The sequence below is a fragment of the Ranitomeya imitator genome, chromosome 2 (genome assembly GCF_032444005.1).
Source record: "Ranitomeya imitator isolate aRanImi1 chromosome 2, aRanImi1.pri, whole genome shotgun sequence".
NCBI classification, from domain to species: Eukaryota; Metazoa; Chordata; class Amphibia; order Anura; family Dendrobatidae; genus Ranitomeya; species Ranitomeya imitator.
In genome coordinates this window covers 610754808-610772885 of record NC_091283.1, presented here as the reverse complement: position 1 = coordinate 610772885, position 18078 = coordinate 610754808, and the positions used below count along the sequence as shown (strand labels likewise).

The following is an 18078-nucleotide window of genomic DNA, read 5'->3' as shown; positions in this document are numbered from 1 at the left end:
ATCCAAAAATCCTCTAAGAGCAAATTTTCACACCAATTTAGAAGTAACTTGGTGATGAACAATGCTTTTTCCACCATAATAGAGCACCATATCACAAAGCAAAAGTGGTAAGTAAGTGACTTGGTGAACAACATATTCAAGTCTTGGGTCCATGGCCAGAAAACTCTCTAGATTTCAATCCCGTTGAGAATCCGTGATGATCAGTCCTCAGAAAGTGGATAAACAAACAAAAACACAGAAATTGTGATAAATTCCAAGCACTGATTAGGCAAGAATGGGCTATCACCAAACAGCATTTGGCCCAGAACCTATATCCAGTTGCCAGGTCAAATTTCAGAAGAACTGAAAAATAAGTGTCAACGCTGTAAATATTGAGTGTTCGAATAAACTTGATGTATTTGGGAATTAAAGTCTAAAAACTTATGAAATGCTTATAATTCTACTCCAATAACAAACCATAGAAACATCTGACTAAAGAAAATCTAAATCTAGATAATACATAAAAGGGCTAAATTGACCCTCTATAGTATAAGAGAACACCAGCGCTATCAGTCACTGACACGCTACTTCACAGTTGGTAATGGAATAGTTCAGGACTGAACAAAAACTTCAAGTGGTCGCATGTCAATCATCATTCAGGTTGTTTGAAAGCAATGAAATAATGGCACATGGAGGCAGACTTAAAAATGTGCAGTAGCACAATAACTTTAATGTACACATAAGTTACATATTTTCTCTCCGCAGGAGGGCGCATTACTTGTAATTTTACATAATATTACAGCCACATATGACAGTTCATTTTAAGTGACAGTCCCTATGTTCTGGTAGTACCATGGAGGAAGTCCCAGATGTGGGGGCATAGTCTCTACTTGACTTTTGGTTCCTTATTTGGAACAGTGCATCCTCCTGCAGGACAGTTCAGGCACCCAGTTGCACTAACTCTCGCAGGTTCTAAGTTAGACTTCTTCTGGCACTTATGGCAATACAAGGAGGAAGACTCCCTCTCCTTCCATGCTGTCATTCTCAAGCATTGATTGTCATCTGTTTTATCATTTCTGCAGCCATCGCATCTGCAAGGTTGAAATCTCTGGACATGGCAAGAGGTACTCCCTCTTCTCCAACACAACTACTATGCAGTAGGTCATGCAGCCATCACTGTCGATACTCTTTGGTGGGCCATAGACTGCTTTCTAGCTCAACAAATGCAGCACTATAAGTTAGCTGGAGAGACCTCTTCTCCCACCTGTGCGGTCTCTGCTCCATGTTTCGGCAGGCGCTGTACTCCCCAACAGTGAGTAAGCTTGTCACCCTACTTATTTCATGACCAAGTGACATGCTGCGCTCAAAGTTTGTATTATTAATCAGGCACCACACTTCCCTGGGAGCAGCACCACCACTTTATCTTAGCCTTATTGACTGCTGTATATTTAGCTATTATTTTTCCATATTATAGAGGTCAACATTACTCCATAGGAGCTCCCAGGGCAGCTTCAATGCAGCAGTGCAACTTCCACCCTTTACAAGATCTAAATGCATTTTTGGAAGAACCGTACTAATCAGTGCCATATTGTCCTCAGAAATACCTCCAGAGTTAGATGCCCATTAATCACAATAATCGGAATGACAGAAGACTGCAGCTCAATGGTAATCTGAATGCAAGGATGCGCAAAGCTCATCTATATCAGTCAATAGGCATAGATGCTAAAATGAAGGGAATTTGTTATCTCCGTGTGCCGGAATCTCACTTCCCAGAATCCCATCTCTCGATCTAAAAAAAGGGAAAAGAATATATTATGAATATCTAATAAGTGCAAAGAGTAATTAAAGTAAATGTCCAGACATACAGTATTATAAATAACACAAGTTGATAATTCCACAAATTGGCAGACATTTCTTAAGTTATTGCTCATGTAACCCCATTGCTAGTGTTGCACCCAGTAATCTTAATGACCTCACTTAAATAACTACAGCTGAATTTATTAAAGGAAATTTATCACCAGGTTTTTGGTCCCTCATCTGAGAGCTGCATGATGTAGGCAAAGAGACCCTGGATCCAGAGATGTATTACGGAGATTACTGGGTGCAGAGGTTGTCACACAATCCTAGTTCTTAGATTTAGCAAGGCAACAGAGTTGAGAAAGTTTCCCCCACCCACCCAAGGCTCTCTATGTACATCCTCCATAGACAGTGAGCTGCTTATCACAGGAAGGGGTGGTGGTCAGACTAGCATGCACTTCTGTAGATCATTTTATCAGATGATAAACTTAATTGTAAGTAAATAACAGCACACAGCCTGACATGTGACACATCATTAAAATCTCTGTTTTATCCCCTAACTCATGCTGTCCTCAGATTACATTACATAGCAAAAAACTGCTGACAGATTTCCTTTAAGAGGTGCGCACCACTTAATGAATTTGATGCATGTTCCTCGGCGAAATGCGCCTCCTAGTGACTTGCCAGAATGCCACATCTTTATTCCTCCCCAGCCTCACCCAGCTTGGTAGAATTGATTCCAACTGGTGTGAAAATGCCAAAAGTTTTAAGATTTTTAACAGTATTCTGGGATAAAAGTTTTGATGAATTGCCACCTTAGTCTAAAAAGATGGACTCTCTGTAGGATGTACATCACAATGTAGATTATGAGCCACTTAGTTGATGTGCATGATCGTTCAATATACTGTATATAAGTGGAATAAATGTGGGCTATGTATACTGGAGAGTGACCTTTTTCGGCCATTGTCTACTGACATGCAGTGTTAATAAGATTAAAACTGTTAGATTGTCAGAGGGCAGTGGAGGTCATGACTGTGACTTCTAAGAACGCTTTCTGTGAAGAGAAGTTACAGGCAACAATGGCTATTTTGGATAGATGCAAACTCAGCACCAGTGTGGAGAAACGGTGTAGCATTGTTGAAAGTTTGGGCATAGGTACGTTGACTATACATTCAACATATATAGTCAAACTTTTGATTTGGACTGATGGCTTTCTCTCATGCCCCTTTTAGCTGTTTATCTATCTGGATGATGTAAGGTCACCAGGCTATCAATTTCAATTACTGTATTTCTCAGACTATATGATGCACTTTTTCCCCAAAACATTTGGGAGATAATGGGGGGTGCATCTTATAGCCCAAACGCAGGATTACCGGAGGGTTGCGGCAGAGGTGTGCTGATGCTTGTGGCGGTGGGCGGTGCGGAGTGCACCTGGATGGGCCTCACTCTGGGATTCTGGGAGGTTTCTTATAGCCTCATTGTGGGGCCATTCCCTGTCGCTTATACTCTGACCCTTGGCCGAGTGTGGGTGACCCTGTTGTGCCTGTGCTTTGTGCCTGTGCTACTTTATGCTTGTCTGGTTCTGATCTGGTTCTGTCCCCATTTAGAGTTCTGTCTGTCCCTTTTGTACAGCGCTGCTATCTCCGTGTATGACTCCTTGCCTACGTTCTGACTATTCTCTGCTCGCCCCTTCTGTACCACGCCACCCTCTCTGTGTATGACCCCCGTTTGTACAAATTAAGTTTTCCTCTCCTCTACTTCAGGGTGCCTGTAGAATCCTGTACTCATCTCCAGTAGCAGGATGCTAAGCCCCGTGGCCACATGATTGTAGGTCCTTCTGTTTTCTGCTATCTTCAGCACGCTGCTCAGGTCCTGTCTGCCTGAGCTTTCACCGTGGTATCTGACCCCGGGCTCTCCCAATGTGGGTGAGTCACCCTGCTCAGCCTTGGCAGCGTGCCGGTGCTGACAAGATCCTGATACTTGTAGTCCGAAAGATACGTTAATAAATAAAAAGAAGCTAAATGATCAAGTCTACTTAAGACCCAATAATTTTGTCTTTCAAAAAATGAACTACAGGGAATTAAAGTTTTTCTTTCAGGATTTACGAAAATGCTTCCAAGGAATAGGTTAATTAAATACTTTAAAACCTTGTACATATCTTTTCAATCCCCCACAGTTCCACCATCACCATCATTCTGGTGATTCTTGCTGATCTCTGCTTTCTTCCTGCAGCCATCATATGCCATACATCTTTCAGGAGAATGATGCAGCTGATTTCTGCAGTCAGTGGTTGCATACATGTTGTTTTGATTGAGCAATGAAATTCTAGAGAGCTCGGTACTCAAATCGAGTACGTCGGACGCTTGGATGAGCTCAACTCGAGTAGCGAGCAAAACGGAAGTGAATTTGAAACTCTAGCATTTCTCCAGAAAATGGACTCCCTCTCTTTCTACATCCCCAGAGTTCTACAGCTCACAAAGAGTCAGACTGACAGATGAGTCCCTACTCTAAAAGCAGGCGAATTCTCCGCTTCAGTGCGTCGCGCGGTTCAGAAAATTCAAATGAGCTACTTCTGGGGACCCGAGCACTGAAGCATCACGTGATACTTGGCACTGCTCGATATTCGATCAAGCACCCTGATGCTTGATTGAGTATCGAGCAATTCCAAGCACGTTCGCTAATCACTAGTCACATGTCATACATGAGGGCATCACTGCGGGGAATAGTGATTGGTTAAAGTAATGACATAATATATGAAACGTAAGGGAGGTAGTTAGAGACAGTCAGAGACAACAGGAGTCAATGGAAAATCTGAGAGTAGACCAGATGAATATTGGTTTCCTTTTTAGTGTCACTATTTCCAAATTTTTGGGAATCCCGGAGCTCAAAAATTGTCTTTGTGAAAAAGCAAGAAATTTTGGTATAACATACATTAATGTTGACTACAAAATATGCTGCATTTTTGAGCAAGTAGGGATACTAGTAAGGTAAGCTTCATTCACACTATGCCTAAAACTCCAATTTGTAGGCAGTAATATAGCATCCACAGAGGCGTATAATGACTTTATGTGTGGCATATAAGTTCCACTAAACCTAAGTTTACTTTTCATAAGTGAACATAGCATACTTTACTTTTTCAATCTATTTAACTTTAAATGTTGCAATTGTAAGGATCTTTATTGTAAGGGTACCGTCACACAGTGGCATTTTGATCGCTACGACGGCACGATCCGTGACGTTCCAGCGATATATCCGTGACGTTCCAGCGATCTCGCTGTGTCTGACACGCTCCTGCGATCAGGGACCCCGCTGAGAATCGTAGCAGATCGTTTGAAACTTTCTTTCATCGTCTAGTGTCCCGCTGTGGCGGCATGATCGCATGGTGTAACAAAGGTGTGCACGATATTGTATACGATGTGCGCATAATAACCAACGGCTTCTACATCGCACATACGTCATGAAATTATCGCTCCAGCGTCGTACATTGCAAAGTGTGACAGCAGTCTACGACGCTGGAGCGATATTGTTACGATGCTGGAGCGTCACGGATCGTGCCGTCGTAGCGATCAAAATGCCACTGTGTGACGGTACCGTAACTCTTGTGAAATAATTGTCAAATGACAGACAGAGATGGCAGATGTTTGTCTACACACAGAAAATTGCAAGTTCAGACTTAGAATGGTGTAAATGCCAGAGGACTATAAGCATTACATGGTTAGTGCCCTAATAAAAGAAGGCTATGGATCAGAGCTAGAGCTTATGCTACGTTCACATTGGCGTTCCGCCAATGTGCGTCGCTGTTGCGCCGGCGACGCAGCGGCGACGCAGCGGCGACGCGCCCCTATGTTTAACATAGGGGACGCGTGCGTCGTTTTGGTGGCGTTTTTCGCCACGTGCGTCGTTTCCGACGCTAGCGTCGGACGCAAGAAAACGCTACATGTAGCATTTTCTGTGCGTCCGATTTTCGTCGGAAAACGACGCGCGCGTTTTTGCGCGCGTTTGCGCGCGTTTTAGCGTGCGTCGCGCGTTGCGTCGCCGACGCACGGCGGCGCAACGCTAATGTGAACGTAGCCTTAAAGAATAAACCAGGTAAGGGAGGGGCAGCTAGTCTGGCCAAGAAAGCTCATGTTCCTTAGCCTTTAATGAATTCCCATCATGTTTCTAGCTTTGGTTATAATAAGTTTGCCGGCAGCCACAAATTATTGTTAGGTGAAAGAGACACCATGATTTTAATCCTACACAGACAATGATACTAATTAGTCTTCATGTCTCTTGTTTGTTTATTAATTTCTAAAAGCAATATAGAAATTGTTGGAAATTAAAACTTTTCCAGAATTTCTAACTTAGACTTAAAGAGCACCAGGTCAAAAGTGGCCAGTTTTTGGTCTTGGTGACTATTGTGTTTTGCATTTTTTTAAATCTACCATACAGTTTTAGAGATATGGGAGCTTTTTCTGTGATCATTTTTATGTTTTTTTTTATGCAATTTCATGCAGATATTTAAAAAGTTTTGATTGTTGGCTGTCCGAGTGCTGGGATTCCCTTATTAGTGAGTATGCTCGTTACTCGGGTTTTTCAAACATGCTCCGGTGGTTTCCGAGTATTTTGGGCGTGCTCGGAGATTATGTTTGAGTCGCTGCAGCGGCATGATTTGCGACTGTTAGACAGCCTGGATACATGTGGGGATTCCTTTACAAATGGGCAACCCCCCCCCCACTCAAACATAATCTCCAAGCACACTCGGAAAACCCAAGTAGCGAGCACACTATCTCATCACTAATCCCTGCTGATAACCAAAATTAAGGGGCTCAGTAGAAAGTCTATGAACCAGTCTTGAGGTATCGAGGAGAGACATTACCTGACTTGACAATTCTATCCTTTGTGTTAAGGATTGGTGAATTTTTACTCAACTGCATCCCCATGGATGAAAACTCCTAACATATTTATCTCTTGTCTCTCTCAATTTTTGATAAAATGAGTGCATTTTTAGATATAACATTTATGTGCAGAAATGTTTCCTTACTTCTTACTCCAGCCTTTACTGGATTTAGAATCGCAACTTTCAAGTCACTATTTGTAGATTTGTCTTGGACCTAATTTGCCAAACTTAGCAGGTTCACTTTTGCGCCCCTTTTTTTAATGTGAAGACAGTTTAAAATGTTCCAATTCACAACAATATTTGAACATTTTTTATGCTAAAAAAAACTAGATTAAAAGCTTTAATAAATTCCACACATCTGTAAACCATCCTCAAGAGATTTCTGAACATTAACAGAAGTTCTACTTGCAGAGAAAAACAAACAACACAGTTCTGGAAAGAGAGAAGACTGTAACTATTCCCTAGGATATTCAACATAACATTGCTTTATTAATTTGCATGAACTACTAATTTATGGGGAAAAAAAAATCAAAACAATAGATATGTTTTGTGTTTTCAAACCAAAGAGGTTTAAATGTCTTAAAAAAGAGAGCTGCAAAAAGAAGAAAAAATGTTCCAGCTTCTGGTAAAATTTTCAGAGTAATCTTTATTCCGTCAAAAAAAAAAAATGAAAAAATGGTGGACAGGAGCAAGAGCAAGTGACTTGTTTCGAACATGGTTGTTCTTTATCATACTGAGTTAAAAATGACCAAGCACCAGTCTTAAATACACAGGTGCAATTAAACAACACACATGGAAAATAATTGACTAAAACTAACACACTGTGCAAGGAAGAGAAAAGAAGGGAAATACAATGTATGAGTATTAAAATCCAAATAGAAAGTATAAAATACGGGTGAAAACAGAGAAATGACCAATTAATGAAGTAATATAGAAAGAAAACAAAAAACTTTTTTCAAAATCTCAGTAATGTTAAGCTATTTCATTTTTCAGATTCAATCGAGAACCAGTACCCAAGTTAAAAATCCCGAATGTCTTCCTCACCATTTGATGCCTTTGCATATCACCACCTCGAGCCGGTCTGGTAATTTTTTCTAAACCAAAAACCTTGAGAGATGAAAGATTTCCTCTATGTGCATCAATAAAGTGTTTGGATGTGGAGGATGTATGTCTATTGTTATGGATACTACCAGTAATATCATTAATATGTTCGTTAATACGAACCTTTAGTTTATGAGATGTACATCCAATGTACAGCTTGTTGCATGCTGTACACTCTACTGCATAGACAACATGGTCAATGTTGCAATTAATGAATTGCTTAACACTGAAGCTCCGACTGTTGTCAGAATTAGAAAAGGAGGAACACTGGCTCACAAAGCCACAGGTTCTGCAGCGTCGGGCTCCGCAGTGAAAAAAAAGCCTTTAAAATTAAGCAGGGTACCTGCAGATTTGTGTCTTGAAAAAAAACTGTGAGAAAGTCAATTTGCCAGTGAAGGTGCTTTATGGCGACAACAGAACATCCAGATTTAAGAATGGAAGAAAGAATGTCATCCTCAAACAGTAAAGGTAAATGTTGTAATACAATGTGTTTAATACTAGACAATTTAGGACTATACTGGGTAGAAAAAACTGGTTTGTTTGCATGTGTGATGATATTATGGTTAGGTTCCTTAGGAGCAGCGAATGAAGATCTGTTTTTTTTTTTAATCACAGATGTATTATGCTCTTTTAATACCCATTGGGGATATTCACGTTTAGCAAGTCTACAATTTAGTTGAATATGGGGTTACTGCAATTTCTTTTAATACAAATGTGTTCACCAGTAGGAACCACTTTAGCAACAGTGCCTTGCAAAAGTATTCGGCCCCCTGGTACTTTTTTACCTTTTCCCACATATCATGCTTCAAACATAAAGATTAGGGTTGAGCGACCTTCACTTTTATAGGATCGGGTCGGGTTTCACGAAACCCGACTTTTGGAAAAGTCGGGTCGGGGTCGGCCGAAACTCGAAACCCAATGCAGTGCATTGGGTTTCCATGGTTCCCAGGGTCTGAAGGAGCGGAAACTCTCCTTCAGGCCCTGGGATCCATATTTAAGTGTAAAATATAGAATTAAAATAAAAAATATCCTTATACTTACCCTCTGACGCGCCCTGGTACTAACCGGGAACCTTCCTTCCTTAGAATCAGCCTTCCAGGACCTTCGGTGACGTCGCGGGTGACGTCGCGGCTTGTGATTGGCCGCGCGGCCGCCCATGTGACCGCTCGCGCGGCCAATCACAAGCCGCGACGTCACCCGCGACGTCACCGAAGGTCCTGGAAGGGCTGATTCTTAGGAAGGAAGGCTGTCGGAAGGAAGCAGGGCGCTTCCGAGGGTGAGTATATTCCTATTAGGTATATACTCACCCTCGGAAGCACCCTGCTTCCTTCCGACAGCCTTCCTTCCTAAGAATCAGCCCTTCCAGGACCTTCGGTGACGTCGCGGGTGACGTCGCGGCTTGTGATTGGCCGCGCGAGCGGTCACATGGGCGGCCGCGCGGCCAATCACAAGCCGCGACGTCACCGCGACGTCACAGCAAGGTCCTAGAAGCGCGGATTCGAAGGAGGAAGGCTGCCGGTTAGTACCAGGGCGCGTCAGAGGGTAAGTATTGCAATATTTTTTATTTTAATTCTATATTTTACACTTTAATCTGAATTCCGATACAAATTCCCGATATCTTAAACATATCGGGAATCGGGATCGGAATTCCGATTCCAGATTCAAAAGATCGCCGACTTCATGGCCGACCCCCCACTGGGGTCGGGTCGGGTTTCATGAAACCCGACCTTGCCAAAAGTCGGCGACTTTTGAACAATTTCGACCCGTTTCGCTCAACCCTAATAAAGATACCAAATGTAAATTTTTGGAGAAGAATCAACAAGTGGAACACAATTGTGAAGTTGAATGAAATTTATTGGTTATTTAAAATTTTTGTGGAAATTCAAAAACTGAAAAGTGGGGCGTACAATATTATTTGGCCCCTTTACTTTCAGTGCAACAAACTCACTCCAGAAGTCCATTGTGGATCTCTGAATGATCCAATGTTGTCCTAAATGCCTAATGATGATAAATATAACCCACCTGTGTGTAATCAAGTCTTCGTATAAATGCACCTGCTCTGTGATAGTCTCAGGGTTCTGTTTGAAGCACAGAGAGCATCATGAAGACCAAATAACACAACAGGCAGGTCAGTGATACTGTTGTGGAGAAGTTTACAGCCAGATTTGGATACAAAATTATTTTCAAAACTTTAAACATCCCAAGGAGCACTGTGCAAGTGATCATATTGAAATTAAAGGAGTATCATACCACTGCAAATCTACCAAGACCCAGCCGCGACTCTAAACTTTCATCTCAAACAAGGAGAAGACTGATCAGAGATGCAGCCAAGAGGCCCATGGTCACTCTGGATGAACTGCAGAGATTTACAGCTGAGGTGGGACAGTCTGTCCATAGGACAACAGTCAGTCGTACACTGAACCAATCTGGCCTTTATGGAAGAATGGCAAGAAGATATTGCCATTTCTTAAAGATATCCATAAAAAGTTTTGTTAAAAGTTTGCAACAAGCCACCTGGGAGACACACCAAACATGTGAAAGAAGGTGCTCTGGTCAGATGAAACCAAAATCGAACTTTTTGGCAACAACGCCAAATGATATGTTTGGCGTAAAGGCAACACAGCTCATCACCCTGAACACACCATCCCCACTGTCAAACATGGCGGCGGCAGCATCATGGTTTGGGCCTGCTTTTCTTCATTATGGACAGAGAAGATGGTTAAAATTGATGGGAAGATGGATGGAGCCAAATACAGGACCATTCTTGAAGAAAACCTGTTGGAGTCTGCAAAAGACCTGAGGCTAGGACGAAGATTTGTCTTCCAGCAAGACAATGATCCCAAACATAAAGCAAAATCTACAATGGAATGGTTCACAAATAAACATATCCATGAGTTAGAATGGCCAAGTCAAAGTCCAGACTGCAATCCAATCGAGAATCTGTGGAAACTGCTGTTCACAAATGATCTCCATCAAACCTCACTGAGCTCGAGCTGTTTGCCAAGGAAGAATGGGCAAGAATTTCAGTCTCTCAATGTGCAAAACTGTTGGAGACATACCCCAAGCGACTTGCAGCTGTAATCGCAGCAAAAGGTGGCGCAACAAAGTATTGAGTGAAAGGGGCTGAATAATATTGCACGCCCCACTTTTCAGTTTTTAAATTTCCACAAAAATTTAAAATAACCAATAAATTTCGTTCAACTCCACAATTGTGTTCCACTTGTTGATTCGTCACCAAAAATTTGCATTTGGTATCTTTATGTTTGAAGCATGATATGTGGGAAAAAGTTGAAAAGTTCCAGGGGGCCGAATACTTTTGCAAGGCACTCTACATGTTTGGGATGACTGCCTATAATGAATGCTGGTATTGCCTGACAGTGGTTTTCAAAAAATAGAGGAGACAACAAATTCATCCACCACACCGATGAACAACCGTGTTCGAAACGTGTTGCTTGTTCTTGTTCCTGTCCACCATTTTTTCAATTTTTTTGGATGGAATAAAGATTATTCTGAAAATTTTACCAGAAGCTGGAACATTTTTTCTTCTTTTTGCAATTGCTACACATGAGTGGTCAGCTCGTTGTTTCGTGCACGCTGGACTCCTATAACCTTCAACGGTGAACTGGCATTATCCCTTCTGTTTTCTGCTTAAAAGAGAGCTACATTTATGGCATATCTAATGTATGCACCATAAGTGCCTCAGGGGTTGGACTCCCACCCTTCATACTACCATCAGATTTTAATCCCTTACCAACATATGACGATCAGTACATCATATGACTGCTTCCCGACTCTGCAGGAACAGAGCCCACATCTTTGCTGGCAGATGATGGTTACAATATTCAGCAGTCAGCTGCTGCTAACATCTGCACATTGAGCAGAGCTCTTCTTTGCAGCTGTTAACCTGTTAAATGCCGCTATCAATCTCTGACAGAGGCATTTACAGCGCATCGGCAAAAGAGCGCATCACCCTATGCCTATAAAACATGAAAATTATAGAAATAAAAAATAGCCATGTCTGGAAGGAGTTAAGCTTTAATTGCATTGAGAGCTGGAGAGCTTAATCCCCAGTGCTCCATAGACTGAATATATTGTATATTCTAAAATGCTCTTGATAAATCTATAAGAGAGGATAACATTTTTCTAATTGTATTGTGTATTGTTTGAAGATGTCTAGTGTTTTGTAATCCATATTGTAATGTATCAATCTCTTCTCGTTCTCAGATATTCATGTTCTATGCACAGTGGTAATGAACCATGTGTGCACAGATTCACGGTCCATTAACCTCTTTGTTCCTTTGTTTAACGCTACATTATGGTTCCCTCTGTATGAAGTTACGTCTCAATTACATATTTCTAAAGCCTTGAACCTTATATCTGGCCATCCATTATTTATTTCCTCCAACATTATAGTGAATGTGATGCCGGAATTGATCTTAGAATTTTCTATGCGTTCTGTTCTTAAGAATCTAGTGCACCAGACTGATCCAAAAAATGGTCTTGTTTCCTCTTTTGGATCCACTACTTTGTCATCCATTCCTCAGGTATAAAACTGCATAAGAGTTCCATATGTGAATCAAGCCTAAAGAGGTAGGTTTTGTGGGAACAACATAGTAATTTTTGCAGATTTTCAATATATCTACAGCTCGATTTGTATTTTAATTTTTAGGCATTTTTCCATTTTAATTAAATTAATCGTTTGAATACTTATCTAAAGGCATTAGTTTTTCATTTGCGTTTTTCATCAATGTGAAAAATTAAAACTGATTGTGATGAATCCGGTAAAATACTAAAACAAAAAAATTAAAGATCAGTAAAATCAGAGTTAGGTTCTATTCACATTTTTGTTTTTTAGTAGCTTCATGCAAAAAGTCGCCCAGCTGAATACATTTATTACCACAATAACTGACTTCATATGTAATTCATGTATGCTATAGAGCAATCCTTTTTTTTACTCTTCTTTCCCTTTAAATATTGTCCCAACAAAACAATAGAATTTCAAAGTCTATTATCTTTTTTCGCTACTGGAGAGCGTAAATGGCTTTTCTTATCTTAGAAAAAAACAATTTTCAAACATGAGAAGACAACTATAAAATACTAGATGGTGGCCCGATTCTAACGCATCGGGTATTCTAGAATATGCATGTCCACGTTGTATATTGCACAGCCCACGTAGTATATTGCCCAGCCACATAGTATATTGCACAGCCCACGTAGTATATTGCCCAGTCACGTAGTATATTGCCCAGCCACGTAGTATATTGCCCAGTCACGTACTATATTGCCCAGTCACGTAGTATATTTCCCAGTCACGTAGTATATTGCCCAGCCACATAGTATATTGCCCAGCCACATAGTATATTGCCAAGTCACGTACTATATTGCCCAGCCACGTAGTATATTGCCCAGCCACATAGTATATTGCCCAGTCACATAGTATATTGCCCAGTCACATAGTATATTGCCCAGCCACATAGTATATTGCACAGCCCACGTAGTATATTGCCCAGCCACGTAGTATATTGCCCAGTCACGTACTATATTGCCCAGTCACGTGGTATATTGCCCAGTCACGTACTATATTGCCCAGCCACGTAGTATATTGCCCAGTCACGTACTATATTGTCCAGTCACATACTATATTGCCCAGTCATGTACTATATTGCCCAGTCACGTAGTATATTGCCCAGCCACGTAGGATATTGCCCAGCCACGTAGTATATTGCCCAGTCACGTAGTATATTGCCCAGTCATGTACTATATTGCCCAGCCACGTAATATGTTGCCCAGCCAAGTAGGATATTGCCCAGCCACGTAGGATATTGCCCAGCCACGTAGGATATTGCCCAGCCACATAGTATATTGCCCAGTCACGTACTATATTGCCCAGCCACGTAGTATATTGCCCAGCCACGTAGTATATTGCCCAGTCACATAGTATATTGCCCAGCCACATAGTATATTGCACAGCGACGTAGTATATTTCCCAGGCACGTTGTATATTGCCCAGCCACATAGTATATTGTCCAGTCGCATAGTATATTGCCCAGCCACGTAGTATATTGTCCAGCCACGTAGTGTATTGCCCAGTCACGTAGTATATTGCCAAGCCACGTAGTATATTGTCCAGTCACGTAGTATATTGCACAGCGACGTAGTATATTGCCCAGTGACGTAGTATATTGCCCAGTTACGTAGTATATTGCCCAGTCATATAGTATATTGCCCAGCCACGTAGTATATTGCCCAGCCATGTATTATATTGCCCAGTCACGTAGTATATTGCCCAGCTACGTAGTGTATTGCCCACTGATGTAGCATATTGCCCAGCCACAAAGTATATTGCCCAGCCACGTATTATATTGCCCAGTCACGTAGTATATTGCCCAGCTACGTAGTATATTGCCCAGCGACGTAGCATATTGCCCAGCCATGTAATATATTGCCCAGCCACATAGTATATTGCCCAGTAACGTAGTATATTGCCCAGTCACGTAGTATATTGCCATGTCACATAGTATATTGCCCAGCCACGTAGTATATTGCCCAGTCACGTAGTATATTGCCCAGCCACGTAGTATATTGCCCAGTTATGTAGTATATTGCCCAGTGACGTAGTATACAGTACAGAGCCACGTAGTATATTGCACAGCACCATAGTATACAGCACAGAGCCACATAGTATATTGCCCAGCCACGAAGTATATTGGCCAATCACATAGTATATTGCCCAGCTACATAGTATATTGCCCAGCCACGTATGTCACAGGTTAAAAAATAAAAAATAAACATATACTCACCTTCCGAGGGAGCCCTGGTAGTCATGTCGCCTGTGTGCAGTACACTCGGCAGCTTCCGGTCCCAGGGTTGGTAGCGCAGGGCCCATGATGACGTTGCAGTCACATGACTGTGACGTCATGGCAGGTCCTTGTCGCATACCATCCTTGCCACCGGAACCTGCCGCTTGCATGGAGCGGTTACCGGAGCGTCGCGAGGAGCGGGAAAGGTGGCGGAAGGGGAGTATATAATGATTTTTATTTTTTTTTATTATTTTTAACATTAGATCCTATTACTATTGACGCTGCATAGGCAGCATCAATAGTAAAAACTTGGTCACACAGGGTTAATAGCGGCGGTAATGGAGTGAGTTACCCGCGGCATAACACGGTCCGTTACCGCTGGCATTAACCCTGTGTGAGCGGTGACTGCGGGGAGTATGGAGCTGGCGCTGGGCACTGACTGCAGGGGAGAAGGGAGAGACTAATCGGACTGCGGCCGTCACTGATTGGTCGCGGCAGCCATGACAGGCAGCTGGCGAGACCAATCAGTGACTTGGATTCCATGACAGACAGAGACCGCGACCAATGAATATCCGTGACAGAAAGAAGGACAGACAGAAGGACAGACAGAAAGACGGAAGTGACCCGTAGACAATTATATAGTAGATAACTTTCATAGACTGACTGTACTTGCATTGTGACCTAGACCGACACTGGGAGTCAATTAATTTTACAATACTGTAGAGTACACTGGTGCTGTACATTTATATATAATAAGTACAGAACCAAATTTTGTAACTATTATTACAGCCTCAACAGAAAACATGCCAGCACTGTTATACTACAGTGCAGAGGTACTATGATCTATTCTAAAAAACATGTGTTATATTAAGTCGTATACTATTATCCAAACAAACCTAATTATATACCTACAGTTTAACCAATTCCAGAATTTGTCTTCCTGTTATACTCTTAAGGTTTTATGGATATTTAGCTGCTCAGAGCCACCAGAGGTCTAGTTATTTTTGTGGACGTTAAAATACATCTGCACTGTGGCTATCTGAAAGGGCCCATATGACGAAGGTTAACTTGATAAGCAGAAATCGTAGATAAGAAAGCATGTAAAGCCTGAAGGTTCCACCAAGCTGACCAGATATGGTGTCCAATTATGATGGGCCATATTTATACAACTCTCTTAGTTTCATATGTGAATATTTTACATTAATTCATAAGAAGCCCAAATGACACAACTTCTCTTATATACCATATGAAGCAGAAAATTAATAAGTAATTATTGCAATTCTTGTGGAATGATCCAGTCTTATGCATTTGTTAGAATAATTTCCAATACTTGTGTGTATTTGTCTTGAGACTGGTGAAGAGCAGAACTCAACATTCTGCATAGGTGACAACACGTATTGTGCAGCGCTGGGGTCCTGGGTTCTAATCCCACCCAGGACAACATCTGCAAAGAGTTTGTATGTTCTCTCCGTGTTTGCGTGGGTTTCCTCCGGGCACTCCGGTTTCCTCCCACATTCCAAAGACATACTGATAGGGATTCTAGATTGTGAGCCCCATCGGGGACAGTGATGATAATGTGTGCAAAACTGTAAAGTGCTGCGGAATATGTTAGTGCTATATAAAAAAAAAAGATTATTATTTATTTATTATTGGAAGTACTAGGATTATCGGGAGACTGTGAGATACCCAGTCTATGTCCAGCATGTATACCCAGCCAGAATCAATAATGGTAGCCACAATGTTTGCAGACAAGTAGATTTGGATACTACCAAAGAGTTATGTTTAAAAATAAGCAACTAATAAAATCCAAAAATAGGCATTGAAAATTGTGGACTTGCAAAAGAATATAGGTGCAGGAAATGATCATGAGCATTATGATTATTGACCAGTGGAAAGCAATCACAGTTCTATAACATTAGGATTAATGGAGTGGCAATTAGAATTAGAACCAGTTCCACCGTGAGGGTCTCCAGGACTCCAAAATCATTAAAAACCCTCTTTTTTATTCATATAAAGACAAGTGGAATGCAAAAAAATAAAATTCAGCAATGGATCACTAGGTTTTAATCTATTGCATTAAATGAGTTATCATATGAATAAAGAAATCTTTTATTAATGATTTTGGAGTGCTAAAGGACCTCATCTTTAAACTGGATGTGTGTTCCTGAATGAGCCAGCCATGCTTAACCCCATGTACCGCTGAATGTTTTTCCACTTGAAAAAAAAACTCTGCTAAAATGAGTGAGGAGGATCAATCTCTAATTTTTGATAATTATAATTAGTCACATAAAGGTTCACTTTTAGAGATGTCAGATTCATATTGAACCATACCATAAAATGTTATCCATTCGGATCTATAATATGGGAATCCCAACAGCATCTAGACTTAGCAGTTCGGCATTTTGCCCAGTTATCTCAATGTTAGCCTAGAGATGTCTCTCCCAGCGAGATGGTTGAGACTACAGACACATGTCAGAAGTTGTATAAAAGTGAACCTACATTTGAATTTTAATAAAATATATCTTAAAAACAATCTGTGTTCTGTATATTAAAATACATTCTGAAATTTTAAATATCTAATTTGACTGCATAAAATGCTAAATTGACCCAAAAGTCCATATAATCTCTGTACGGAAGCATAGCTGGTTTACCCCGTCTTCTCTTTCATAACCATGGAAGACGTGAATCACCCAGAGCTTAGGAATAAATCACGATTGAAACCCCTAATGGGTTTTTAATTACCTAAGCACTTACTTGTTCCTTCCGGCATTTTTCAGATTCATTTAGCCTCCTTCACACAAATGTGATCAGAAAATCTCTTTAGACAACTGTTATTTTCTTCTCAAGTAAATCAGGTCTGTGCTCGTAGGCCTTTCCCCAAGTAGCACTTTGCTGCATTACCACCAAGCGAATAGGCGACCTGTTCTCTGGCACTGTCTCCGGAGCATACTCCTTACTAGGATCCTTTCCCCGGCAGTCATACAACACACAGGAGATCAGAAAAACCAGCAGGAGAATGACATAACTGGCCACCAGAATTATTAAGTTTAGAGTCACCGGGTCAATTTCCAAATAAAACTCCATTACATCTTATACATTCTTTTGCTATACTTCTGGCTATGGATTCCTTCAGTTCTGTCAGAGCAGGGAGAGGTGAATGGATTCTAATGGATGCACAGGATTGTGTGGTAAAAATACATTTAATCCCCTCCACTCATTTCTGGGCTGCATGATTAAAGCGGCTCAATTTAATAACTTAATCCTCTCCCTTTGAAGACCACATAGAAGATGCATTTTGCCTGATTGAAGTGAAAGCGTGGTCATATCAAGCTGATTAAATATGAAGATTGGTGCTGCCATTATTTTTCTGATCATTTAATATTGATAAAACTGACGGTTATGGGTTTTGCTAGGGGGCATTTACACATTTGAATGGTTATTTATTGATAGGAGCATTGGCTATAAAATTTCACCCTTTGAAATATTCAGCCTATTGTTAATAGGAAGTGATGAGCGAACATA

At 41.1% G+C, this 18078-nt stretch overlaps 1 protein-coding gene across 1 annotated transcript; it reads right to left on the bottom strand.

Annotated features, from left to right (window-relative positions):
- Positions 1-691: 691 nt before the first annotated feature.
- On the bottom strand, positions 692-17723 carry SMIM36 (small integral membrane protein 36). Its single transcript, XM_069755758.1, has 2 exons — positions 17311-17723; positions 692-1768 (listed from the first exon to the last, which is right to left on the bottom strand). The coding sequence occupies exon 1, from the start codon at positions 17638-17640 to the stop codon at positions 17377-17379; it is 264 nt and encodes an 87-aa protein (XP_069611859.1). The 5' UTR covers positions 17641-17723; the 3' UTR covers positions 692-1768; positions 17311-17376.
- Positions 17724-18078: the final 355 nt, after the last annotated feature.

Bases quoted from the DNA above. Each gene is read 5' to 3' on its own strand.
- SMIM36 (XM_069755758.1), bottom strand. From the start codon at position 17,640: ATGGAGTTTTATTTGGAAATTGACCCGGTGACTCTAAACTTAATAATT.